Here is a 27,434-nt window from a genome sequence, read left to right on the forward strand (position 1 = left end):
CCTTCTTCCCTAAAACGGCATCATCTTTATTACAGGCCGAGGTTTTTTTTCCTTCTCCCCGCCGAGCGGAGGGATGCCGCTTGCAGGAAGCGATGCAGGGTGGCCTGACCAGCAGGGCCCGAGTCCGGCTCAGCTCTCTCAAACTAGTGAAAAATGCATAAAATAAAATAATTTGGGCTGAAGTTAAAGAGCTAGTAGTGCCTTTTTATAGGAAGGCCAGCGATAAGAAGGGTACCACATCCGCTCAGTTCAGCCTTGTGCTTATACTTCTGCTGCAATTAAAATATTTTCCAAATCAGGGCTCTCTTCCACCATGCACTTTTCTCCGCGGGAAGGGAAGAATATCCCGTCCGACAGCACCAGCAGACCCAGCACGGGTCTGAAAGCAGCAATCGCAGCCCCCTCGTGCAAAAAAAAAAAAAAAACACAACCCCAAAACAAATAGGCTTAGCCCAAAGGTGCGGGAACTCCTAAATCCAGGCTGCAGCCGGCAGAGGGAGAAAGCTTCCCGCGCCGGCCGGCACGGCTCGGGCATCGCTCTGGGCAGCGAGGATGACGTTTCCCATCTCCACCGCTGGTGCGGCAGCAGCAGGGCCGGGATTTCTGCCCTTTTCGGTCTTCCAGAGCTTACGCCGCCTCCTCTCTCTCTGACAGTGCAAACTGCAGCCAGTTTGCAAAACTCCCTCCGGTAAAAACCGTCTGATTTTCGCTTCGCCTGGTGATGCACCACCAGCACCTTTTTATTTGCAAGCAGCAAACAGCTTCCCATTTCAGAGCCCGCGGTTTTGTTCAGGGCCAGGGAAATGCCAAGCGCTCCAGCGGCGGTTTTGGATGGCACGCGCGTTCGTGCGGCCGCCCCAGCCGCGCTGGGCTTTGCCGCTGGAGGAGCGGGCAACGAAAGCACCGAAGCACGTGCCGAGCCCTCGACAAGCAAGTCAGAGGTCTGGAATGGGATGGGAAAACCTTTCCTCCCCAGTCCCCGGGGCTGCCAGTGAAGGGCCCTATGCAAGCGCTACGGGGAAAGAGAAAGGGCACCTTCCCTCTTTCCTCCTGGGTCTTCCTGTGCTGGGAGAGAAGCAGCTCTTTGGAAGGACAGGAGGCAAAAAAGCCATGCCGAAAGCCCCCGGTGCTGCAGGGGGACTGGCGGAGGAGGTGACAGCAGAGCAGCCGCCGGGGCGAGGGACACGGCGGAGAGCCGCAGCATCCAGGGTGAGCAGCGAAGCCCCAGGCCGCCGGGCGTGCGGGCTTGGCCACCCCCCACAGCAGGTCTCAGCTGGTCCCTCTTGTGATCGCACGGTGAATTTGCAATGCAAAGCGATCCTTTATATTCAATTTATAGCCAAGGGATAATAACGTAGCATTTCAGCGTTTTGCTGGACTGGCACAGTAGCCAGAGAAAGCAGAAGCGATCTAAAACCGGAGCACAGCAGCAAACTGTTCTCTCTAGCGTTAGCCCAACTGTACAGACACAACCCAGGGTGCCCCGCTGCAGAGGGCATCGCCCCCTTGCACCACTAGGAGATCAAAGAGTGAATTCAGAGACCTCCAAACCAGACCAATAACCCGTTAGTGACAAAGAAAAACAAAAGTGCAGAATGCATCAAATATAACAGAAAATGGCTTTGCACATTCAGAGTTTATATTTGGAAAAAGGGAAAGAGGTGGAGGGGGGAGGTTGATATAAAAAATATTAGATAGCACTGAATGATTAAGCGGTAGCAATCCTTCTACCACTACAAAACCGCAGCGCGCACACACACACACACACACACACAAGGAGGCTTAACAACACCAAACTCTTGTTGACTGCAATGTGCACCTCACTTCGCTGGTCTGAAGACACTGAACGCCCAAAGCACACCAAAGATAATTGAAAACATCTGAATGGCTTTAATATGAATCCAGCTACTCGACTGAAGAGTGTACCAGGGAGGGCTTTTGCTCACTTGCTTTCCTTTTCCTCCACTTGGAACAAGCAGTTTCTCCCCGTGTCTTTGTTTCGGCTCATCCCTGAGTCACCTTCTCATTTCTCTTCTTCAAAGCCAAAACCTCTAATCAGGAAAACTGAAAAAGAAACAGAGATAGAGCATTGTTAGAGGTGGCTGCGGCTCTGCTGGCCGCTGCCAGGGACGCCTCAGCGGAGAGGAGCCAGATTTCTGTGCCGCGGTCCCTGCTCCCCTCGGAAATAGGCTTTTTTCCTGGCACTCAACGGTGCCTGGGAAAAACCCGCAGGTCGGCTGGAGCGATGGGGCTCCGCGAACACACGGGCCGTCGCGTTTGCGGGAGAACACAGTCACTTTAACAGCGCCGGTCGTGCAATCGTTTTTACCTCTTTCCTCCTGGGATTTAGACCTTTTCTGTGTTCATGGCGAGAGCTTTCCATACGGTTGTTTTAGGCATTTCGTCTGAGATATTAATGTCAGAAGGATCAACCCTGCAAGAAATATTTTAGGTAGCAAGCGCTGTGACTGCAGGAACCGATGCATTAGCGTGTGCTGGTCTGCTCTCAAAGGAGCAGTGGCAGCGAAAGGAGCAGTGTGGTTTGCCTAAGCGCAAGCACAGGACACTTCCTGGATCATGAATTTTAGGATGCAAGCCTGAAAGCTGCTGAGCAACAGCTCTGTGCAAAGGGCCTTTCAGGCGTTTAGCATCTCACCAAACCAGGTCCCTAAGCCACTGCTGCTACAGGACACATGCATGCAGTTCTTCATTTCTAAGCATGTTGAGCTCTGTCCACTGTATAGGCAGGATGACGCAAGTTTTGGGGTCAGCGTGCACCCACTCTGCTCCCTGCTTCGCCACAACCCTCACCCAAGCAAAGGGGCATCTCGCACGGCCTCAAATGACCACTTTGGGGGTCATAAACTCCACTTTCACATCGAGCTGATTGAGTTTCTAAATGACGCTCAAAGATGCAAACAGAGGATGACTGTGCCAAACGCCATGTCAAACTACTCTTGCCAGAGGCTCCTGGCACTCAGTGGAGTTTTACCTGTCACTATTATCTTGATTTGAGACATCCGAGTAGCTGGTCTTGCCCAGGTTCAGCTGGACTGAATTTGCAGCAGCAGCTTCCATCATTTTCTGAGACTCCTGCCATAAAAGGGACAAATCAGGTTCTCTGCCTTTGAGCAAAGCAAAGGTAAATTCTAAAAATCCTGCCGCGCCGTCACGCGCCATGCTCTGCTTCCGAGCCCGTGGGGAGCCTGCCACAACCAGCTGTGAGCAGAGCAGGGCAAACCTTTTCGCTTCAAACATTTTGGGGGGGCTAAAAACCCATTATAAGCAAATCTTTCATAGAAAATTACTTTAAAAAGACTATTTTTAGAAATTACATGCCTTTTTTCACATGTTAAGCTCACTGCTAATTTTGGAAAAACTGATGATGTGGCATCTAGGCTACTTAGAATCTATTTCTATTTAGTTCTACTCTTCCACCAACATTTAAAGACAAGCTGCGTCCATAACGGGCAGGCTCACAGCCCCAGGGAGATGTCTAGCTCCAAGGAGAGAGCAAACGTTACCTCTTCTTCTTTGGCTTCGTTTTCGGCATCGTCCAATTTCTTCTTCTTGCTTTCTGGCATGAGGTCATCCAGCCAGCTGAGCTCCCGCTTCGAGAAGCAGAAATCCATGACCTTCCGCACAAAGACGAGAGCCAAAACCTTCACGAATAAAAAAAAAAGTTGTGGTTAGGCCAGCAAGGGTGTTACGTCTTGCTCAGGTGTGAGGGCTGTGACTCTCCAAACACACCCCGGTCAGATGCCGGCTCTTACCATCATGGGGAAGACGATGGCCGCAGGGGACGCTTTGATGATCCAGAGCAGAACGAGGCAGGTCAGCTGGATCAGGGTGAAGAGATGCACTTTTCGCAAGGGCACGTGCCGCAAGTAGATGAAGTCCGGCTGGTGTTTCTTCGGCATCCCAAAGAGCTTCAAGCGATCGAAGAACTGCAAGACCGTAGGGAGACGTTATCGCCTCGGGTTTTGGCCCTGCCAAGACTCGTAGGGACTCAGGATCTCGCTCACAATAAAAAGCCTTCAATCCCATTATGTTCATCCTGGGAGCATGGGTTAACAACCAGCTTTCCCTTAGCTCCATCTGTAAACCAGCAACTGCCTGTAGGCTAGAGGAGAGGTCTAGCTCTTGTAAATGCTTATAAGAGCTGTCCATCAAATTGCAGTTATTCTCATTTGTTCCACAAACTAGAGTTTCTTGGCCCGGTGAATCCCTGCAGCAAGGAGTTCCACAGCCTGATTGCACCGGTGGGAGAAATTTCCTCCCCTTTGTGGTTAAGCCCAAACATGGGAAGCAACACAGGCCCACACACCCTCACACATTGAAACGGGGAGAGCTGAACCTGCCCTCCTGATGACCCAACAGACCTCTAGTGCTTCCACTGATTTCTCTTTCTTATACAGATTACTCTCACTGCTCATCCTCAGAAAGACTTTTCCCAAGCCGCTGATCTGAAGACCTTTTTTATGCTTCTGAGACTAAATAGCAGCAAGCTGACGTGCTGTATGCTACAGAAGTATGTACCTGAATTCCTCGGAGCGATGATACACCCATGTAGAGAAAGACGCCATAAAGCACGGGCATTGGTATAAACTGCAAACAGAATGCTAGCATTTAAAAAAATAAAATAAATGCATACTCAATATTAGTACCTTTTCTACAGGCAATGCCTAAAGCTTTCCAGTTCCACAGGGTTATAGATGTGTCAAGCTCTACCATTAGAGATTTTGCATGCGAGTTAGCGCTCTACTTCAGGCTGAAGTTTTCAGTTAAGTTTCATCAGAATTATTCTATTTTCCAGAAAAGTTAGGGGAAGATATGTGGTTTCACCAATGCTGTAACGTAATACAGGTACACCACGTTCTGTGATGGTGGACAACCATTTGTATACGTTCCTGCAGCAACGCAGAAACAGAAAGTGCTTCCTTTTAGCCTGGAGATGAGATTATTTTTGTGGGAGAAATGCGTAAGAAAGCCTGTGGGAATGATTGCAGTGTGTTTAACTGCTGGGAATGGCTGTTCTGAGGCATCTCAGGAGTAAATTGCAACCGATAAACTGCTGCCTGTTTGAAAAAGAACAGATGTACTGGTCTGAATACACTTGATTGTAGTCCATAAACACAGATGGGCCTGAAAGACACACGAAGAATGAAGCATCTGTGTCGCTTGCTTCCCTCCCGTGCACCAAATTAAGGTCTGGAGGGCTAGAAAATATAAATGAGGCCAGATTCCCACCACGTGTCAAGCCTTGAGGTTTGGGATCGTCTCCTCTCCACAATTATTCAGGCTTGGATCGAAGGGAATAATTTTATACAACCCTCAAGAAGCTTTAGGATGTTTTGTAGCCTCTTACCTTTAATACACCAGTCAGGAAGACTGAACAACCCATGAGCACAAATATCATCAAGCCGGTCACTCTCTGCTCTCGTATGCCCAGAAACCTGGGTTGTTCTCCCGGCGCTGAGCAGCCAGACTCCAGTTTGAGGCTATTCACGTGGGTGATGGAGAGGACAGTTGCAGCAACGAACCATGGCAGCCCCATCATGGAGCACACACCGAGCATCACAGCCACCATGAGAAGGTCCAGGTGGTACCCGCATCCTTTCTGCAGGGAGCAAAAACAGAGGCAGTGTCCCACAACACCAGTGCAACACTGGTGTATCAAACCAGGCTCAAGCCCAGCTCAAGTCAACTTTTTGACAATTAAAAAATTGGAAATGAACAGCAAGGCTTTGTGCAAGCACCTCTTGTGCAAGCACCTCTTGTGCAAGCCTGGCAGGAGTTCAAAGTGGATGTGGGGCTTTTTTGTGTAAATCCTACTTTTCAAGAAAAGCCCTGCTTTATTTTTAATTCATAAAAAGTTTCCCCTGCTTCCAAGTAAGACAAGACTGAATTTTCCCTGGCAGCATGGCAAAATGATTCATCCTCCTAGTTGCTGCTGACATTTTAGAAAAAAATACTCTTCTGTATTGCTTTGGGATTAATTTGCTGCTCCAGAAGATTGCTCACATGAATTCCCTGTAGTTTGCTGTGACATGGATAATCTAGAAGAGCATCCTGCAGAGCAGATCATCACTGTCCCAAATGAATGCTTTCACTAAGTATTTAGAACAGGTGTTTCCTCTGGTACTAGCAGCCAGGAACGGCCTGGGGAAGGGGTCACTTCACAGCAGCCCCTTACCTTGAGCTTGTGCTCCTTCCTGTTCACAATGACAGCTGTGATCTGCTGGTCCATGAAGATCAAGATGGTGCAGAGCAGAGCTGGGATGAATGCAGCCAACACCGTCCACCAAGGGTTGGGTCCTATGGGGTTGATGAGCCACCCGCGGTCGTCTCTGGTGGGCTGCGGCAAAACGCGGACAACAACGTTGTCTCTCTGCCCAGCTGCTTTGCTGGCTTTGAGTGTTACCACCTCCCCTCCTTCTCCCCACAGCCCTGGTTTCCCACCCATCCTCTCCTCAGGGGGGTCAGCCACACTGTTGTCCTCCTTGCACGTGAGAGGGACAGGCGCCTATCGATATTGCTCCTGTAACTATCTGGTTTAGGGGCTGTCCTCTTGTTTCCAAGAGGACCTAACACCCTTTAAGGTGGAGATGTTCACAGCACCAGCGCCTCATTGAGACTCTGACCTGTCCTTCCTCTGTGTTCACGGTGTCATCGCTAGGGCATGAGCACACAGTGAAACCAGCTCCGCACCGAAACACCCGATTACCTGGAACATACTGGGGACGTGAAGCTTCGGCGATGGGATCCCAATCAGGTAGTCAATAATCACCATGGTGACGATGGTGAGGAAAACAGCAAAGTCACTTATGGTGGACCGTACCTGGGGCGAGAAACCTGAGCTGAAAGAGGCATCACAAACACTGCCACAGAGCTCAGCAGAAAAGTCAGGGGACATCAGCAACGTTAAGATGGGTTAACAAAATCCCACCATTCTGGGGACACGCAGCCAAATCCCTCGATTAGATACTGTTGCTGTGTTTGTCCCTGCAAAACCTTCTGACAGAAGAAAACAGTTTAATATAGTGGGCAGGTTGTTGCTTTAATTCAGATCTTAAGAAATCTGCCACTACATCCACGCTCACAGGTAAAACGGGAATAAGGCACCAAGGCATCATTTGTTCCCTGTAAGGAAGAAATACAGCCTCTTTTTCTATGGGCTCCACATTTGTATCAACTTTCCCCTTGCGCATGTAACACAGAGTGAACAGATAACTTTGGAGGACCTGATTTTCCACTGCCTGACACCCTGAGCAAAAATTCCCCCGTGGCGGGTTGCAACGCAGATGAGAAATGCTATCATCAGTTTGCACTTGTGGAAATGAATTCAAAACATCCAAGCTAATGGAGAACTTGGCCTTTCAAAGGCTTCACCATCAATGATTTCCAGCTTGACCGAGTGGTGGCAAATACTACTTAGTGCTCCAGTAAAGTCATTTGGGGAAATGAGTGAGGGGTCTGTTGCTTGCCACCGTCTTCTACCTACTCTGGTTGGGAAATAGTGGCTGGTTTTAAACATCTTCAATGAGCCCGACAGGATAAAGGTGGAGAAGAACAGGATGCAGGACCAGAAGAGGACATTGGGTGTGTAGGGGCCATCGTGTCCGCAGGCAAGTCCGTGAAATTCTCCATGCAAACGCCGACATTCCTGGAGAAACAAAGTGTCAGGACACAACGACAGTGCATGTGCGGCTAGGAAACCTTGGACTGGACACCTAAGGGTTTTCTAAGGACCTTGGTCCCAGATCCACGACCTTGTACCCACTGCTACTGACTGAGGCTTCCATTTGATGAGCAGTAGCAGCTGAACAAGTTGAACATGCAACACATTGAACTCCGCAGAGGACAGCGGACAGGCCAAACACATCAGGACACCATGCCATAGACCCCTGGCACATCCGCTGTTAGAACGGCAAGTAACCCTGGTCAGAGAAGACACCACAGGAGAAGGAAACATCTACAGGAGGATGCTGGAAACTCTTAAGGATAAAGATGGAGGGAATGGGGAAGGATGACTAAGATAACAGTGGTAGGAAAGGAGAAGAGAGAAACTGTCCCTTCCCAGGGGAGGGCTCACAGGACCTGGCCAAGAGGTAATGAGGATGCCCAGAAGATTCTTGCATCTATGCCCAGGCTCTGCTACCAGCAACAACAGCCCCAGCAGCTGTTCACACGCACAAAGTTATGCGTAGAGACCCTGCTGCATAAGAGACAGGGACCTGGGTTTATTAGGAACCAATTAAGGAAGTTAATTACTGAAAGGATAAGCTCAGGTCCTCCAACTTCCACATTATTCAATCCACACCCACTTCATCTTGTTCCTGGTTAGAAACATTGTCCTGCAACAGGCTTCAGGAGGCTGGTCAGTCCTGCTTTTGGGGACAAGGTGAGCTCTCCTTTCCAGGACAGAGAGGTCCCACAAAGGCGACTACCTCATAGATTGCATTTAAGCACGGACTTATCACAGCAGGGCCAGCACACTTTGAAGCATATCACCACCTCAAGGGCTCCGAGTTTTGTACCAGATTAACAACCAGGGCAAATGCACTGCAGAAATACATGAATCCTGCGGCTGTGCTGTGAGGAAAGCAAGGGCTCGGGGCACTTACGGAGACTGTGAGGTTTTCCCAGGTGATTAAAGAAGGGTTGATCTTGTTGCTCTCCCAGAAGCGCAGGGTTTCGTTGGTAGGGTGGGCTGGGGCCTCGCATTTACAGCTGGGAGGAAAGAAGCCAGGACAGGGTTAAGGGAAAGACGACAGTGCTGTAGCCCTAACCTCCAACCAAGGGGCAGCAGCATCTTAGGGGAGAAGACCCAAGAGGAGCTCACTAGTAGACGGTCAGGAGATCGAGCTCACTGCCCATGTGGATGGGGTAGGCCTCCCCCAGCCATATCAGCTTCTCTAGCGCCTCGTAGATGAAGATGATGCAGATGAGGGCAGCGAAGGCTTCTTCGGTAAAGCGGGTGATGTAGCACACCAAGCAGCTGGCGTCTGTCGCCACGAGGACCACGCAGAGAAAGCTGGTCCACAGCCCAATGCACGTCCTCAGAGAGAGATAGGAGAGCGCATAGTCCCTGGGAAAACAAAAGAGAGGGTGTAAAACGCAGCAGGAGACTCCAAGGCATGCGTCCCTTCAGTGAAGCTTGGAAATAATTTAAGAGCGCCTCAAAGCTCTGCACGGTAAAGCCAGTTTCCGTTTACCACAGCCAGCCTCGGGGCTGCAGTGCAGGGTGTGGGCCCAGAGGAGGAGAGGCCAATTACATAATTATCACTATTTAACAATTATGCTGTGTTAAGCAACACGTCAGAGGCTCACCGAGGTCAGGTCCCTGTTGTGCAAGGTGTCGTACACTCGCGTCACCCCAGTGCCTGTTTGCTTTAACCTGCTGGTTTAGCACTGGGTCACCTGTGACAAACTCATCAGGGCTTATTATTAAGAACAGTTTTACTTGCAAGGGGGTTGTTGTTCAGGCTGCGTTGCATATCAAAGTTATCCCAAAACCAAATTGTCAAGGAAACTGGTTTTCACAGGAAAAGCTTCTGCTTTCTCAATATAAGAGTCAAAGCTCGAAATAGTCCAGCAGAAAGGAAACACGTGAGGGTATTTGGACAAAATACATTTCGACGTTCAGCAAAAGTCACTTTAAGAATTGCCTGGTTTATGTGCTCAAAATCAAGCAAGTCTTCCCTCACTCCTAAAGCAAGGGCGTTTCATCCTGTCTTGCAAATCCCCATCCTTGCCGTTTCTCCTCCTTGTGCTTCGCTTCCAGCACACAAACCCCACGCCGCCCCGTCAGTCCTTAGGAAACCAATCACTCTCGCACCATCACTTACTAAAGCAGTAGCGTTCAATGTGCATAACAGAGAGGACAACTTAAATCCTACAACTGCCTCTAAGGGAAAAAAAAAAAAAAAAAAGGAAAAACATCTTTTCTCCATTATTCCCTTCTTTTTAAGGCTCTCACAGCGCCTGGCCACTGCGCCCAGCTCAGCCAGCCCCCGCAGCACCCAGCCTTACTTGCAGAACTTGTACAGGATCTTTTCGAACACCAGGACGGGGCCGGTACTGCCAAGGATGGTGAGAGGCTGGCCGGCAAAGAGGGAATACACCACACCGGTCATGGACGCTCCCAGCAGCGACTCCATCGCGCTCTGCCGGGGAACAGGGGCGGGCGGTGAGCAAACGCCACGCGGGAGCGGCGCGCTCCGTCCGCGGGAAGCTCAGGGATAAAAACCCCTGAGCTAATTCAGTGCAGCCTAGTTAATACTTTTGCCCGAGTTTTATTTTCAGCTGAGAGCCACCCAGCAGAGGAAAGGCTCTCACTATGTGCCCGTCGGTCGCTTCCCCCAGCAGCCCGCCGAAGGTGATGACGGGGGACATGCAGGCGCAGTAGAGGAAGAGGAAGGATGCCAGACACTGCAGGCTCAGAGCGTCCCGAAAGTCACTCCAGAACCAGGGGGCTTTTCGTTTCACATCCAGCATCAAACCTCCAAAAAGCCTAGAGGGGAAGACACGAAAACGAAAGAGGACAACGGTGAGTTTTCGTTGCCAAACAAGGATAATCACAGAAAGAGAGCAACTGTCAATGCTGCAGAGAAGCAGTATTGTCCTCATTTTACACTCAGGAAAAACTGAGGCACAGAAAAGAAACTCCACCAGTAAACAGAGACCTGACTTAACACCCCATCCCCTCTTGCTGGGAAAGTCCCTTGCTTTTAAAAGCAGCAGAGCTGCACTTGGAGGTATTTAAACATCTGCTTCCACCCAAAATCAAGAAAACCTGTGTGCTATAATGCCATGGTGGAGTCCAGCTGCCTGGATCTCACATCCTCCCCATCCACCTGGCCCAGGGGACCAACCTGTTAATGCAGAGCCCCTTCGCTAAAGTGACTAACCCAACAAACCTGCTCAAAGCTGCACGCTCAGATTTTAAGACACAAAAAGTAAGCAATAAAGTTCAAACCTTCCCGTTCGCTGTAGTTCAGGACCACTGTGCTTTTCCGGCTCACTGTGACAAGCACCGTCATCGAGGGCTCCCGGCATCTTCCTTTTTTTCTGTTAATGTGGAAATAAGATAAAGATTCATATTTTTAATCCTGCTTTGTTTTGCTTCTGATCTGGGCATTTGACCCATTTGTGAATTTTTTGCATTGGCATTTGCTTTGCATTAAAACCTCCGGTGCCAGGGAGGCCCAGCTACCAACGGAAAAAAGCCACGACCCACTTGGGAAGGGACATTCTTCGGAGGCTCGATTCTGATCGATGGATCCCACTCTCCAGGCGGCAAGACCGTGACCTGATCCAGGAATTCATCGATGCCAGCCACGAGGTCAGCGCGGTCCTTGGCTTTATAGGCAACATCATGGAAAACCTGCAGATAGGAGGAAACCTGAACCAGTGAGAAGACAACCCATCTCAGATGCCCTAACAGTGCAATAAGCATTTGGGTGAAGGCAACACGTTTTTTCCCCACATGTTTAGTGCTGGAACTGGCTGGAAATTTCCCCCCCAAAATTAAAAATTGGTGCATTTGTGCACCAAATCATGGCATTTGTGGTCACCCCCTCCACGAGGCTTCCTTCCCCGTGACACAGCAGAGCTTTCTGCTTAAAGAGGAGAGGTTTTGTCAGCCCCAGTAGTGCCATCCCCAGGTCAGTGTGTAGGGGAGCCCCAGTGACAAGGACGAGCTGCATGATGTACTCTGACTGCCTCGGCTCCAGGACAGGTTTCCAGCCTCCGGGATGTGGGGTTGACACGAACCCAAGCGTTTGCTTTGGGGTGTCAGTAAGGAACGAATTATTTGGAAAGCTGCTGGCAGCTACTAAAGCAAATCCGCTTCCTCACTACTGCAGAGGTAGAGGTGGTTTAGGTGAAGAAAGCCAAAAAAGACCCCTAGAGATTTCACGCATCTCATCGCACCTCATCTGTCATGAGTGTAGCCATGGACCTGCCAATCTCATGGTACTGATGGGCTTTTCCTTCTGGTCCGAGTAAAACAAACAGGAACCTGGGCAGGAAAAACAAAACGAGAGAGAAGAACATCCCCTTGCTTAAAAAGCACCCCAAAAAACCCACACAGGAGCTCCCAGTCCAGAGCATGTCTCAGAAGAGGTGTCACATAAGCTCACTGCCTCCTTACAGCCTCCCCCAGCCGTTGAACCCCACGCTGCACCAGGGATGAGCCTAGATGGCCTGCGTCCTCTGCTGTCTGATAGATAAACTCTGCAATCCCTACTTTTCCTGAGTTTGGGGCATTGCTAACATTTCCCCACCACAAGGTTTTTCTGAGATCTAATAAGGACGACATTCACCCCACACCGCCTTCCTCAAATTAGAGGAAGGGGATTTTTGGTTGTCTGGCCATCTGGTTTTCATGAAATTCATCAAAACTGATAGACCTTGAGAACTTCATTGTTGGGCCAGCTTCGGTTGAAATCGGCCAGTGGATTTAAAAACGACAGCAGGGAAGAGAGAAATGAAGGTGAGGAGAGAGGGATGAGAGAAACACTCACAGACTCGCTCACACTGGCCTCGTTTCCTTAGGAAGCGGAGCGAACATACGTGATTTGATGTTCTTTTCTTAAGTGACAAAGCTTCCGTTTCTTATTCTGACCTTGTTGGGATGGGAACTTCCGTCATGCCCGAGAGCAGAACGGCCGGAGTCAGGCGCGCGAACGCCACAATGGGACGGCGAAGAAAATCCAACTCTCCTACAAGCACATTTGATGCTTCAGCCCCGGTAGGAATCTTCTTCATGAAGTGCAGCTCCGCCTGGCCACGACATGCAATTTTCAGGCGATTACTCCCAAATCAAAGCCCTTGGCACCCTGCAGTGCTGTTTGCAGCCAAGTTTCCACTCTAGCCCTAAAGGAGCAAGGAAGTTGCACACCTCTCACCTTGCTTAAATCCATTGGGCTGGTCTCATGGCTTGTCCCATTTTTAGCTTCTACAGTGGTGGGAGGCGGATGAGGGGTCAGTGTTTGAGCTGTTGGGAAAAGGAAAGACAATCAGAAAGACAGACAAAGTCAAGCAACTGGAATCTTCTCCTAGGTCAAAGTCTGGTGGCCCCGAAGCCCTGCAGAAACCCGCACCCGGTTTGTCGAGGAGGTGCAGATCTGTCTGCTTCTTGTTCACATCGGCGAAGGAGCGGACGATGGGGAGGAGGTTGTTTCTCTTCTTCTCGTTCTGATGGTGATGCTTCTTCAGAAGGGCTTCCCGGACTTTCACCCGCATGCGTTCGTCAAACTCGTTGGACTGTTCTTGCTGATCGAGGATCATATCTGGGGATGGCAAGGAGAAACGTATCCATCAGAGCGGAAAAGCCCCAACTCTGGATCCCTAAAGCCCCAGGAAGAAAGGCTGCCCTGCACAATTTAGCGTAAGACAAACGCAACCTCGTTTAGCGAGACTTGGTAATACAGTTCAGCCTTTGCAAAGACAGCAAGAATTTTCTTTTGCTAAAAAACACCACGAAAGCGCTTCCTCATCACTCAGCCAGCACAACTGTTTCCCGTTCTAAGTAACGCAATTTTCTTGCCTGATCTAGCCTTGCTGCGTTACTCTGCAGATTTAACCAAATTATAAGCAATCTATAGCACAGTTTCCCTGAGTTTCCTTGGCCAATTGACTGTAATTTGCAGAGCCTAGGGAGAAACGTGCTAAGAATGGAGCTGACTTCACCAGCTCTTGAAAGGGTTGAATGGAGACCTGCCAATCAAAGATAATTTCTACAAAGCTGCTTTTTCAATTAACTTCAATTATCTTCCTCGCAGAAATACACTGCTTGGTCATCTGCCAGATAAACTCTGCCTTTACAACTCTTCAATCCTAAGTGTTAAGGCAAAACAAAAAAGAGAGTGAGCGAATTGTGTGCAATATATAGTTTGTTTAATGAAGTTCAGCTCTTCTGCAGGCTGCATGTTTCTAAGAGCGGCCTGTTAAGCTCTGAACCATGCTCCTCTGAATTGGAGAACATTCTCTAATCACTTCTCTAGACCCACAAATTGCTTTCAGAAGGATCCCGTATTTGAAGCGAGCGCGACTGCTGCACGCTCCGTCTTTAGCCAGACCAAGTGAGCATAGCTAGAGATCCCAAAAAACTCATGACTTAAAGCGAAATGGGACTTTTGGATGCAGGCACATCGCGGTGCCATTTGGGAAGGATGCGCAACGGGTGGGTTTGATTCAGGAGCTCTGCAGGAACAAACAGTACGGGAGAAAGTCAAACGCTGACGTTGCCGAAGAGGCCGCTCACCCCCGGCGCACCTCCCTCGTTCGCCAGCGTACCTGCGATCTCTTCGATGCTGTTGGCGCAGATGTCCAGCAGCACCGTGCCATTGATGATGCAGCTTCGCAGCTCGAAGAGGCTATGCAAGGAAAGCGTGGCCACGTAGGGCTTGCTCCAGCGCTCTCCGCCGTCCTCCACGTCCTCCTCGAACTTTAGCCACCTGCAGGGTATCAGGAGACAGAGAGCGGCTGCGACCAGCCCCGTGGCAAGAAAGCAGCCCCGCTCCGCGCTACTGCCAGCCCTCGTTTAACAGACGAAGAACTTGGAGCGAGGGGGTGGCAAGAGCAGCAGCCGAGAGCCTGCATTTACCTGGCCGTCTCCTTCCACTCCGCGTGTTCACCCTCTTTCACGCAGATCTCGTCCAGCTCGGTGAATAAGTCATGGGGGACGTGCTGTTCGTCCTCCTCGGCGCCGAGGATGAACTGCACCCGCTGGGACGGGGTGTCTGGCGAAAGAAGGTAAATGGGCATCAGATTTGCTTTAGTTCAGCTGTGAAGACCTGGGCTGGCTCCTCTCCCGTGGATCTGTTCGAGCTGGGTTTGTACCCAGCAGCTGCAGCCACCGAGAAGGATAAATACGTGTTTCACATAGTGATAAGGATGAGCTGCTTTACATCCCCAAATTTCCATTTTTTAAGCCAGGGTCGCTCTAAGGAAGATGAGCCTGAATTTAAAGTGCATTTAAGCGCGTAAAAAAACTACTCTGAGAAAAGTCTGGAAAAAGAGGCTCTTGCTAAATAATGCGGTTTTCCCTCAAAGGAACAACAGCCCGCTAAAACCTGCAGACCGTAGCATTTCTAAGCATGGCCCTATTGGCAGAAGACGGCAGGGCAGCCGCGGCGCGTCGGGCGAAGCGAGGCAGCACTCACCGTGGTAGCCCTGGCCTGCCCGGGCATAGCCCTTCGCCCGCTCCCGTTTCCGATGCTTCTGGCTGTGCGGTCGGTGGTGCCGGTGGCTCTGCCTCACCAGGGGCATCCGCACCCCCACGTACAGGGTCCGGTGGCCTGCAAAAGAGTGGCGCTTGCAGCACTCGGCATCGCGGTGACCGTGCATGCGGCTGGCACCTTGCTAGGTGCTAAATCAGTGCGACTCCTTTAGCAAAGCAAAGCAGCAGCTCTCCCAGAAACTCCAACTTCTTTGAATTTTATTTTCACTGTGGCCCCTGAATGTCGTGGACTTGGCCTTTTTTCCGAGTTGCTACCTCATTTATTTTACTCAAACTTTGCAACAACAGAACGACAAAAAGCGATGGCTCCAGGTTAGCTAAAAGCGCCCTTAAAGTGCGAACCTCTTCTTCAATTCCAGCTTCAACTGGACAACAGTCAGCCTGGCTCACTGAGCAGCGACTGGAGGTAATTATTTTTAAAATCTTTGTATAACTCAGGGCAAAAAGAGAAGATTGAATCAGCCTTAAGATAATGAACGGCAACCAAAAAAAAAAAAAAATTAAAAAATCACAGCTCCGCATCTGCAGCCTTCAAATTATTCTCCTGACCCCTCCAAGCCTGGAGCAGCCTCGGCGAGGACACAAGGACTGACTCATCCCGCTGCTGTAACTAACCCCGTGGCCCCTGCGGAGGGTTTCCTCTCGGCTTAAAAAGCTCGAATATGGAAAAGGTGACCATGACTGTGCTTCTTTATTAATAGATGTTGGCCCGTTTTGCTGCACGCGCCATGTCACGGAGCAAGGGACATTTTAGGGACAGGGCGCTACGGGAAAATGAGCTGGGTTAGTGCTTCTCTCCCAGGATCTCCACCAAAACCAGAAAAACCCGCTCCCAGAGGCCGCTGGACACTCACCTTCCAACTCTTCCTTCTCATAGTGAATATTGACGACGTTGCTCGTTCCTCCCTGGTCAACAACCGCCTCTTCATCAGGTCTCTGCTCAGCAAAGAAAAAAGGTGAAAGCTAGGGATGCGCACGCAGGGCTCCCTCCCGGCTTCCCGGCGAGTGGGGTTTGCCCAAAAAGGCTTTGCCACCCCGCGTGAAGGGGCCCGGATCTACCCCGGCGCCCGCTCAAATCCCCGAGAAACGGGTCTCTGCGTGTCTCGGCCCCAGTCTTGAGGAAGAAGCCTCGCAGCAAGAGGCTTGTCTTCTCGTACCAAAACGAAACTCATGGGAGCCTCTATTTTTGACGTATTATGGTCCTTCATGCAGGGGGAGAGGGCAGGTTAGAGCTGCAGCAAACCAAAAACGGGCCGGGCGTTTCCGACTGAGAAAAACCTCCTTCTTCCTTCTTACAGCTCCTTTGCAGCTTTCTACAAAATACGAATGTCCAAATTTGGGGGGAGGGAAAAAAATAAAATAAATAAAAGCCGTGTTTTTCATCACAGCAAGCTGAAGGCTGCAAAAGTTTGGGAGCGGCGCTGCCTTGCCGGGAGATACCTGCAGGACTCACTAGATGGCACTTGGCCACAGGAGATGGTTGCAGAGCAGCCTCCGCCGCGCCGAGGCGCCCAAAAAACCCGCAAGCGCCGCTGCGGCCCAACGAGGCTGGGGCTGTCCCTCGCGCAAAGCGCACTTTGCCCGGAAAGCATCCTTCTTCTCCTGGGAAAAGCCAACAGCGGAGAACTAACGCCTCCCCAGCTGGAAACACTGCTGCTGTCTCTCTGCAAGGAGCCAGGATTTATTTCCTTTGGGTGCCCGACGCCGGGGTCAGCCAGCCGAGGTGCCTCCGGCCGGGGAGAGCGTTTGCGCCGGCACATCCAAAGCAGAAGCGTGGGAGCGGACGTGCGTAGCGCGAGCAAGAAGAGGAATAAGTCTTTCTTGCTTCTCTTTCCTCCTCGCCGCCAGGGCTGTGGAAGGGGACTCCCAGGCTCCGAACGCAGCCAGTCGCCACGGCGGCTTGATAAAGGGCCGGCTGGAAACCCCTGACGGCTTTGGGTTTTTCCCCCCTCTTGAGGCTACGTTTCATCTTTGAATTGTCAAGCGTCTCTTAAAGGCTAAGAAAAAAGCATTACCGCAGCTCTGGTTTTCCTTCCTTGCCTAGGTAGACAGTCATTAATCGAAGAAAACCAAAGCCGGCTCACCTATGCAAAGAAAAACTCCCCAGCGCACTACTGAAAGCGCCTCCGTTTTCACCCGTTTCCGAACTAGTCCTTTATGAAAGGCGCAAAGGGGGCTTCGAAGGCGTGGGAGTTTGCAATCTTTAGGATTCATGTTTGACAGCGAGCTCGCTGCCGTCATCACGACGAGCAAAAACTTGGAGCAAACAACAAGCAAAGCTTTGCACCCAGCCGCTCGATTCCCGAATTTAAAGTTTTAAGGCGTGCAAAATACTGACAAAAGCGGAGCAACCCAAGGGCTGTTTTACGAAATTCAAGAAGCGGTTAGCTTGCAAAGAGCCAAAACCATCCGGTCTGTAATTCCCAGGTAAAGCTTGAAATGCCACACTCTCATCTACGCCCATTGCAGAAATAATGCTGCATTAAACACACCAAGGACTCGTTAAAAATGGATGAATATAATAACTGAGTTATAACTTCAACCGCAAACACCAACCTAGCACCTGCCGTTCCTTTTTTTTCCCCCTGAATCACCATTTCTACCGAGCGACATCCCCTGCGGAGCCGATGCCTAGGAAAACGCGTGCCTTAAATCAGTGCGCTTAACTGGAAGAGCAACAGGAACAAACGTTCCCGGCTGGAAATGACTTTGTGTTTACCGGCCCTCGTCTATCGGGTAACTGCCTCCGCCACCCTTCGGCCCTTCTCGGCAACGGCGTCCTGCCTCTCCGCCGGCCGGGTTTTCAGACGGAAAACAACCTCGGGAAGGCGGTGGGGCGACGCGAGCCGTCGCCACCCAAAAAAAGCCTCCCGCCGTCTTAAAAAACTATTTCGCCTCCGTGCTTCAAACATCGGCTGCTAAACGCGGCCCCGGGGAAGCCGATCCCAGGGCGGAGGAGCTCGCCCGGAGCCTCCCGCTCGGCTCCCGGCGCGCGCCGGCCAGCGTTTTCCCTCCTGCGAAGTTTGGGGAGGGCGGCTCGGCCTCCTGGCCGCGTTACCTGCAGGCTCGCCAGCGGCTTGGCGCTGTCGTCGCCGCTCTCCGCTTCAGCCCCGTGGTGCTCGCTGGCTTTGGGGGTTATTTGAGCCTCCGGCTGTTGCATGGGGCCAGGCTGAGCGGAGACGGCGGGGGCTCAGGCCGGCATGGGGCGCCGGCGCCGCTCCCGCTGCGGGAGCGCGGGCGGAGGGGGCTCGGACCGCAGCCTCCGCTCACCCCTCATTCCAACGGCGCCCCAGTTTTACCGGAATCCGAGAATTCGCCCAGCGGTTCCGGGCGGTTATTTAAAGCCGTCGAGCCCGAGCGGGACGGCCCGGGAAACGCAGCCGTTCCCGTCGGCCGAGCAGCCGGCGCTGCCGGGGAAATCTCAACGTTTCACTTTGCCTGTGGCCGGGAGTTTGCCGAGCGGCTACCGAACCATCCCCTCGGGATCAGGTTCGGTTATTTTTTTTTTTGGCTGGGTCAGGACATCGGTGCCCAAACCAGGTCTGGTTAAGCGCAGCTAAGACGGGAAAAAAGCAGCGGGGAGTTTGCAGAGATGCCGACGGTCCTGCGAGAGCGTTTTTCCCGCCGTCAGCTCGGCAAAAGCAGCATCCAAACGACTCCGGCGCGGGTATGCTGGCGCTGCAAATCGGGGCCGGCGAAAAACCAGCGGTCCGCGCAATAGGAAAAGGGGAGGGAAAAATTAAACTCTGCATCCCACCGGGGTGAAAGGCAGATTCAGCTTCTGGGTGCACTTAAAAGCAAACCCCGCCGCTCTCCCGGTGAGGTGCAACCCGGCAGCAAAGCAAATGTTATGGGAAGGCACTGATTTTTGTCCAAATTCCCAGCAGAATCACAGCATTGCAGCGAGGCCTCGCTCTGGTCCAGCCTCTGGCGCTTTCGTGAAACCTCAGCGGACTGAAATGAGGAATTTCCAAATGGCTGTTTAATTTTTGCTGTTTAATTTTTTTTTTTTTAAGTTCATTTGAAATGTGGCTTGGAGCTCTGGAGCAAAAAAATATATATATTTTTTTTCCCGAATCCTAGGATCCCCTCTCAAAGGAGAAAACTGCAAAACATCGACCCTCGTGAAATGCACCCTTCCTTCTCCCGGGCCCTGGTACTCGGCGGGTGCTTTCTGCTGCCCGAAACTCGCTGGCCTCCTGTTAGCGGCCAAACAATTTCCGCAGGAACCCGGGAGAAGCACGAACCTGGGAGACGCATCGCCGTAAGCCACGTTTTCGCTCTCCCCGCTCCAGCCCCGCTTTATTTTTCAGCCGGAGCAATCAATCATTTCCAGGCTGCAAATTCACTCGTTACAATGAACTTCCCCCCCCAGCCCGGCACAAAGGTTAATGGCCCGGCTTGACGTGAAAGGCGACACCGGCTGTAAAACAACCCGGCAAGGGAAGGCGACACCGAGGTCTAATCAGTTAACATCCAGGCGGCCTCCAAGCTCGGATCCCCGCTGCCTTTTTATTATTTAACATTAACGCTTCGTCCGCGGCGAGATGCTTCGAGCATCCCCGGAGCGCTTCCCTGCCCCGCAGCATCCCTAAATCACCGCAAGTGTCTCACGAAGCGGCCGGCTAAGGAAACAGCCCCGAAACAACTCCATGCCGGTTCGGATGGGCTACGAGCGCTTGTTTGGTGGCGGAAATTGCTGGAGCCCGGAAAGCTGCAGCGGTGGGAAGGTTATTTCATAAAACAGGAACGTGGGGCGAACGCTGCCGTCAGACGGCGCTTCGAACTCGCCCGAGTCCTGCGGCGAGCCCACGTTTCCAGCGGCGCCCGGCCCGCCGCGCGCCAGCTGGGAAAGTGGAGGTAGCTGCTCCCGTTTCGTCTCCTTTGGGGTGTTTTTGCCGAAAGGAGAGCGCTTGGAAAACTGACATCGGTGATCGGCGAAGCAGAAGGGAAAACCCGATTCCGACGCTGCCGCGGCGAAGCCCTTCGTGCCGCGAGCTCGGGGCGTCTCTCTCCGTGTTCGTCTCTAGAAAACATTCAAGCGCTTGATTATTTTAGGTTTGGTGTTGGTTTTTTGGGGTTTTTTGGGGGGTTTGGGGCTTTTTTTGGTCCCAGTAGGTGAGAGAGGCGGCTTTCAACGAGACCGAGAGACAATTTCAGTTCGGCCGTGCCGCAGGTTAGCCGCCTCGGTGCGACTCTCGCGGCTGAAGAAAATCTTTCTCGGAGGAATATTTGCTGGAAATCGAGGGCTAGAAACAGCGCAAAGCTGACGATAAGGTCCAGCCTCGAGTGCCCCCGGTGCCCTCTCCTCCGCGCCGAGCCGGCAGCATCCCCGGCATCGCGTCGAGCACCGGCAGGCAGGCAGCTCTGCGAGTAATTCCCGTGACTGAACGTAATTAATCTGCCCCTGAATGTAATTAATAAAAATTACCCCAGCTGCTGGGAAGGAGGTTTGCGTCACGCCGGCTCCGGCTGGAGAAGCGCGGCGACGGCGGAGGGCAGCCCTGGCCTCCCTCTCCACGCCGGGCTCGGGCATAAAAACCACCCGGACCTGAATTTAGCCGGGAATTACTTTTCCCAGACTCGGATGGGAAGCAAAAGCCAGCGAGCGGATGGGACGAAGGAGCCCGTTCGCCTGGCGTGATGGCCCTGGTGCGGAGAGGATGGAGACGGGGACCGAATCCCTCCGGCCTTTCCCGGCTCCGGCACGCTGCGTCTCCGACGTCCGCTGACGTCGCCGCCGCTCCCTCCGTAGCTTTCGTGCGGGTCGCTCCCATCCCTCCGAGGTTTTCCCGTCCTCGCTGAGCAGAGATTCGAGCTCCGGCGCTTTCTTGCTGCTAGCATGCTTAAAATGGATGCTCCTTCGGTAGGGGACATCTCAGGAGCCCAAAAATTGGATGCAAAAGCAGGCTGCAGGCTGTCGGCCACGCTCTCCGGCGTCCCTCCGTCTGCCCCTTCCCGCGCCTCCGTCCGGCATGTAACGATCGAAGAGCGCGAGGCGCCGCCGCCAGATCCACGAGCACGAAGGCCACCGCGCTGCGGCCAGGACGGGGCCACCCCTGCCACCTCGCCCTCTCCCCAAAATCTCGGCTCTCGGGCCCGTCGAAGGATTTTCAAGGCGCGTTCGGCATCCAACCCGTGCTGAGACGGACGGGCAGCGACTCACCCAACTTCTCCGAGCTGCCGAGGACGTCTGAGCCACGTTGTAGTTACGGAGCGTGGAGGGTTTTTTGGGTTTTTTTTTTTTTTGGAAATAAACATTTCTCCCGCCCTCCGCCTCCCTCCTTCCCCTCCTTCGTGCGCCGGCGGGGGGGGCAACAAAGGCACCTGTAACGTTTGCACCCGTTTCTGGCAAGCTGCGATTTGGGGCAAGACGAATTCGTTCCCCGCCAGCCACGTCTGAGAGCGAAAGCAGCTCCTGCAGCCCGGGGCTGCGGTGGGCAGGGGGCACCCGCTGCTCCCCAGGACCCCGCGCCACCCGGGGCCGGGTGCAGCCGGGCTCCCCAGGGTCCCCCCCCACGCCGGGGACAGGCTCTGCCCGTCCGTCCTTTCCGGCAGAGGCGAAAAAGAAAAGTCGGGGTGGTGGGGGGGGAGCTGCTGGCGGCCTGCACCCCGGCGCTGGGCGCATCCGTGCAAGGTCCCCGGTGGGGACGGCGGTCTGCGGCGGCAGGGACAATAGCGGCGCGTCCCCCCCACCCCGTGACAGCATGGAGCAGGTGCCTTTGGGCCCCCTGCAAAGGGCTGCAGCGTCACCGGGAGGTGACCCCCATGTGCACAGCTCTTGGCAGGGGTGCCGGGGTGGGGGTGGGGGGGCCTAAACAGACCCTTTTGCACCCTCTGGCACATGCTTTGCACCCCCCTCCCCACCTTGCACCCCTCTTGGGCGCCTCATCCCTGCTTGAACCCTCTCTCGGGGGGGGGGGGAAGGTTTGCACCCGATAGAGGCGCCTCGGACCCCCCCCCCCCCAACCCCGACCCCGGCAGCCCCCTCTGCCCACGTTACGGCCCCGCAGCGGCAAAATGCCGCAGTGAGCAGCCGCCGAGCATCCTCCGGCCCGGCGGCCGAGCATCCTCCCGCCCAGCGCATCCTCCGGCCCGGCCGCCGCCGCCGCCGCCGTGCCCGGTCGCCCCCCCGCACCTGGTAGCTGAGGATGCCGTCGGGCTCGGTGCTGCCCGCCGGCATGGCTGCTGCCGCCGCCGGGGCCGGCTCCCCCCGGAGCTCCGCTGCCGGCCGGGGGGCCGCAGCCGCCCGCCGCTCGCACCGGCTCCAGCAGCTCGGGGAGCCGCGGCCAGACCCCGCCCAGGCCGGCGAGGAGGAGGAGGCGGGAGGCAGGGCCGGGGAAGGGGGGGGGGGGACCGGTGGGAGGTGGCGGCGGGGTGGGGGGCAGCGGTTTGGGGTGGGGGGGCTGGTGCCGCAGACCCGCTGGCGCCCGGGTAGGATGCTGCGGTCTTGTTCCGGCATCTCCCTGCTCCGGGTCCCTCCGGCGTGTCCCCCGCTGGGGTGTCCTCAGCATCCCTCCTGGGGGTGCCCTCCAGTATCCCCCCCTCGCATCCCCTCAGCATCCCCCCCGCGGTCCCCTCCAGCATCCTCCTCCGGGGGTCCCCTCCAGTATCCCCCCCTGCATCCCCTCCAGTATCCCCCCCTCGCATCCCCTCAGCATCCCCCCCGCATCCCCTCCAGCATCCTCCTCTGGAGTCTCCTCCAGTATCCCCCCCTCACATCCCCTCAGCATCCCCCCCATCATGGTCCCCTCCACCATCCCCCCCCGCGGTCCCCTCCAGCATCCTCCTCCGGGGGTCCCCTCCAGTATCCCCCCCTCACATCCCCTCAGCATCCCCCTCCTGGTGTCCCCTCCAGTATCCCCCTCCCCCCCAGGTCCCTATAGCATCCTCCTCCAGGGGTCCCCTACAGCATTCCCCCGCGGGGATCCCATCCAGCATCCTCCTCCAGGGTTCCCCTCAGCATCCCCCCCCCACCAGGTCCCTACAACATACCCTGCTCGTCTCCAGCATCCCACCCACAAGACCCCCCCTCCAGCATCCTCCCGCCCCCCTCCCCTATAGCCTGTGCTGCCCCCCGCCGGCTCCCTCCTGGGCGCCCCAGCACGGGTGCCAGCCCTGCGCCCCTGCAGCTCCCACGCTTCCCGGCTCTTCGGCAGCAGAAAGGCTCAGGCTCCGATAGGATCCTGCTCCCTCCAGCCTGAGCCCTCCCCTCCACCTTCACGCCTGGGGCAAAATGCAACAATCTCTGGCATTTCTGCCAAAAAAAAGGGGGGTTCCTGGCCCTGCAGCAATACCTCCCCGTCCCCCGAGCGAGCCGGGGGGCAGGCGCCTTTCACTGGGAATTGGGGACATCGCCTAGACCAAGAAAGGAGATTTTTGTAGGGGCCTTTGTCCAAATCTCAGCAGTGTATCCCATGGGGATGCACGCAGGCTGGCAGTGTCATGGGTTAGCCCGTGCCACCGTTTCCTAGCAGGAATGGCCAAAATCCCTTTGTTTTAATACTGGAAAATAAGCCGGAGATCCATGAGAAAACAGAGCGGGTGGCAATATGGGTCTCCAAAATGGCTAGGAAAGAAAAGAGTCAGAAATAGAAGGAGAAGTGGATGTTTCTCCCCGCAGCAGGCGTTTTGCAAAGGCGTTAGCGAACGTCTGAAATGCTGCTCACCCCGGAGCGGCGCTGGGCTCCCGTCGTGCCCGGAGCGTGGCGTCCGGGTGGCAAAATCAGCCGGCAGGCTGGGCTGACAGCGGGCGGCCCAGGACAACGTCGCGTCCTCTGCGCCCCGAAAGCATCGAGGATTTTCCAGAGAAACCCAAGCGCCCTTCGACCGCGCAGGCGGGAGCGAGGCTCGACCCGCTGCGGGAATCGCCCCCGTCTCCCCTTCCCCTTGCTCCGGGAGGTCTGTTTTAATCTGAGAAGAGCCCATGGTGAATCTTAAATGAAATGGAAAACGATGGGCGAAGCAAAGCTGTTTCCCCTCACCCTGCTCCAAGGCCGGCGGCGCCGAAGGCAAAGCCAAAGTGCCGGCACAAGCGCGGGCTCGGGGAAACTTCGGACTCGCAGCCCTGCCCGGCCACTTACTCTGCGAGGACGGGCTCCAGCTCTGGCTCTTGGCACTGGCAGCCACCACGAGGCCTAGGAAATGCAAGAAAATGCAGCTTAAGTAATACATTTGGACCGATTTTTTTCATTCCTGAGCTTTCCCGGGTCCCAAACGTAGCGGGGAGGGAAGACGTTAGGAGCAAAAATACAGGGTGTGAACAGCCGGCCGGCTCTGACAACACCGAACCCCGTCCATCCAGAACAACCGGCCCCAGATACTGCCCTCAGCTTTTACGACTTCAGCTAAAATACTTCCAATTGCAAGATTTTAAAGTTGTTAAATTGATTTCAAACGTGCGTCTTTTGCCTCGTGCGCTGGGCTCGGACTCTGCGAGTTCATTTCCTAATGAAATGGGACAAAGAAACATTTATCTTCCGTTAACGGGAGATGAAAATAGAGTGCAAGTTATTAATTAACGGGACCATTAGCGATTTCCTATAATTGCAGGTGGCACAGATGGGTCCACCCTGCAGGTGGGCAGGAGACGGTCCCCATTCCACTTATCGGCGATGAAAATTCCTAGAACTAATCAAGAGATTGGGGACAACTGTAATAGAGAGGGTTTTTTTTTTTTTCCTTCCAGAAATATTGGCTTTGTTCTTGCTATAAGGGATTTAAATATTTCATTACTCTTCCATTAGGGGTATTAAATCTCTTCCTCAGCCTCTGGCCTATGGAAATTAGGATCCTAATTTCTTTAAGCTCCTTTGAAAATGCCAACCCAAAAGAGAGCGGTGCCCGACACGGGAGTTGGTGGGCGTTTGCGGCGATGCCCCCAGCACACAGCCCTGTCCCACCTTTAGCAGAAATCTCCACATCTCAACGTTTTCCACCGTAATCTGTTTTTCAGCTGTGTTTTTGCAGGCTTGTTTTTCCCTAGAAAACAGCGTGTTGCCGCTCTCTCCAGCTTTTTCAAGCCTCGGTTTTCCGGGAAAAACTTAAAATATCCCTCCTCCCCAAAAAACATTTCTGTTGAATTGGGGGGGCAGGGGAGGGAAAGCATTTTTGACTAGCTCCAGCTTGAACCGTAAGCCATTGCAAATCCAGAAAGCTCACGCTCCCACTAGAAATGAGAGCTGGGAGAGCGCGCACATGTTCCTGTAAATTTGCCCTATGGATACATGCAGCAGCAAGCATAAAAGTAGATTTAGTCCCGTGCATCCAGCCTCGATTTTCCTGTTTCTCCTTCCTGGAAACGACCATCACCCAATTCCTGCCTTTTCAGAAACGACACCCACCTCGGCTATGGTGAGCCAAAGCCGGTGAAAAACAAAAACACACCACCTACTCTCTGCAGTTAAGACAAATACCCTATACTTAAGGTTATTTGGGAAGCAAAGGCATGTTCATGCCAATGGAAAGTGTGGGATTAAAAAAAGCAGCTTCTCTGTCATTGTGGACCATCTGGCTACAAGGGGGGTGACTAATTGCACTCTACAACATGACATTTAAAAATATACCAAAGTCTGGTGAAAAAAGTCCAAGCAATAAAGTTAGTTTGCCTGGAACTTGAGCTGCTTTAACACCCTGAATCAGCGAGCGCGAGCACAGGAGAGCTCCGGGGGAGGCGAAGGGCCGAAATTTCGGCGCGCGCTTATGCCGTGCACCCGTCCGAGCTGTCCTCAAATGCCCCCAGCGTAATTTTGCTCGGCGTCTTGGGCAAAGCGGTGTGCACAAACGGACAGACGGACACTTCACGGGCTCGTCGCACAGACCAGCTGCGTCGGGTCCGGCGCCGTACGGAAACGTAACCGCGGGCCAGCGAGCTGCCAGCGTTGGTCTGGCTCTTGAGAAAAACCATGTGTGCTTGCAATTTTTAAATTCAATTTACTGGACTTGTTTTCAAAGCAGAAAGAACTGGGCTGGTTTCTTCCTTCTGGCGATTTCTGGATGCTAGTTAAAATTTTATACTAAACAAATTTACGGCTCCGGCTAGCTTTCTGATCTGGTACTTCCAGCAACTCAGCACGCCGCAAAACGATCTTATCTTCGAGGCCCTAGAGAAGAGCACAAAGCGCTATAAAATGATGCTAAGTCACCACAAGAGGAAATTTCTCGCTGTTGGAGCTGTATCTGCAATTCAAAAAGTTGCACTGTGACATTAGAAAACTCACTTTGACCTTCAGCAAAATAAAGGCCCTGATTCTGCTCAGGGCAACGAGCCGCTCTACGATCGCCAGCGCAAGAAGCAGCATCGAGTTCAAAGCTGTGGCTGTAAATGAAGACATCGGAGGTTTCATCTTGGGAAACGGTCCTCGGAGCGGTGGTTCACGTGCCAAAAATGAGACCCTAGTCGCCTAGTGAAAGCCTGGGGATTTGGAGAAATCACGGTTGCACCCTGCCAGCTGCACACGGCCCGGGCACGCAGCCCCCAGCGTGCCAGCCCCGGCCATCCGCACCGGCCCCGGACATCAAGGCCTCGACAGCGCATCCGAGCCAGAGAAAAACCTTTGCATCCAGCAGAAGTCTGGTTTAATCAGGGACCGCTCTCTCGCCATCCCAGAGCTCTGCCCCGTTCAGATGTGCCACAGCCTTTTCTAAAATTACAATATTCTCAGGAAACACACGTTTGTCATCATCTCCGCTGCGGTTATGACAAATTCATGAATCTGCCACATTTCTGGGAAGGGAATTGGGTCGTTATTATTATCTGCGCCACTGAAGATGAATTTTCTTAGCTGGAGATCGGAATTAGTCTTGATGCATGGAAACAAAGGCGAATTGGGCCGTCATTTCCATTGAAGTAGCCTCAAATACATGACATCATGTTTCGGTGGCTACTTGTTAAACACAAAGTCCTGAAATGAGGTTTTTCAAAAAAGGCCTGTTTGGTGATTTGGAGCTAGTCACTGCTTTGTGCCTCACTCTCCCCACCTCCAAAGGCATCTTCCTTTGCAAAGCAGATATATAGTGATGGAGAATGCTGTATAAGAGCCAAGTTACATATGCTATTCATGAATGACTATAATCTTCATTCAGGTATCATGAATTCGCACGCCATGAATTTGCTCCTAGGAGCCTGGGCAAGATCGAAACCTTGCAGGTGAACATGCTCCACGGCAAATTGCTGCTCAGCAAG

At 53.3% G+C, this 27,434-nt stretch overlaps 1 protein-coding gene across 3 annotated transcripts; it reads right to left on the reverse strand.

Annotated features, from left to right (window-relative positions):
- Positions 1–1,621: 1,621 nt before the first annotated feature.
- Positions 1,622–26,718, reverse strand: SLC4A8 (solute carrier family 4 member 8). 3 transcript variants are annotated; one of them, XM_068921581.1, is made up of 26 exons: positions 26,470–26,718; positions 24,334–24,387; positions 16,105–16,186; positions 15,174–15,308; positions 14,615–14,750; positions 14,305–14,465; positions 13,110–13,298; positions 12,915–13,003; positions 12,632–12,789; positions 11,938–12,025; positions 11,243–11,389; positions 10,982–11,073; positions 10,342–10,516; positions 10,036–10,169; positions 8,846–9,091; positions 8,628–8,733; positions 7,505–7,666; positions 6,728–6,841; positions 6,197–6,358; positions 5,369–5,620; positions 4,540–4,608; positions 3,774–3,947; positions 3,525–3,662; positions 2,993–3,093; positions 2,330–2,434; positions 1,622–2,064 (listed from the first exon to the last, which is right to left on the reverse strand). In XM_068921581.1, the coding sequence occupies exons 1-25, from the start codon at positions 26,593–26,595 to the stop codon at positions 2,347–2,349; spliced, it is 3,378 nt and encodes a 1,125-aa protein (XP_068777682.1). In that variant the 5' UTR covers positions 26,596–26,718; the 3' UTR covers positions 1,622–2,064; positions 2,330–2,346. The 3 variants fall into 3 exon arrangements, with proteins under 3 accessions (XP_068777682.1, XP_068777684.1, XP_068777683.1); XM_068921583.1 differs by lacking the exons at positions 24,334–24,387; positions 26,470–26,718 and adding an exon at positions 22,389–22,535; XM_068921582.1 differs by lacking the exons at positions 24,334–24,387; positions 26,470–26,718 and adding an exon at positions 16,408–16,799.
- Between the last annotated feature and the right edge of the window lie 716 nt (positions 26,719–27,434).

This window comes from Struthio camelus, chromosome 28 (assembly GCF_040807025.1).
Source record: "Struthio camelus isolate bStrCam1 chromosome 28, bStrCam1.hap1, whole genome shotgun sequence".
In the NCBI taxonomy this organism is placed as follows: Eukaryota; Metazoa; Chordata; class Aves; order Struthioniformes; family Struthionidae; genus Struthio; species Struthio camelus.

What these genes read in the sequence shown, in the direction of transcription:
- SLC4A8 (XM_068921581.1), bottom strand. Translation starts at nt 26,595, where the DNA reads ATGAAACCTCCGATGTCTTCATTTACAGCCACAGCTTTGAACTCGATG. An exon ending in TTATTTTGCTGAAGGTCAAA is followed by an intron (nt 24,388 to 26,469) that starts GTGAGTTTTCTA and finishes TGCATTTCCTAG; the next exon opens with GCCTCGTGGTGGCTGCCAGT. An exon ending in ACGAAGCCAAAGAAGAAGAG is followed by an intron (nt 3,094 to 3,524) that starts GTAACGTTTGCT and finishes CTTTTATGGCAG; the next exon opens with GAGTCTCAGAAAATGATGGA.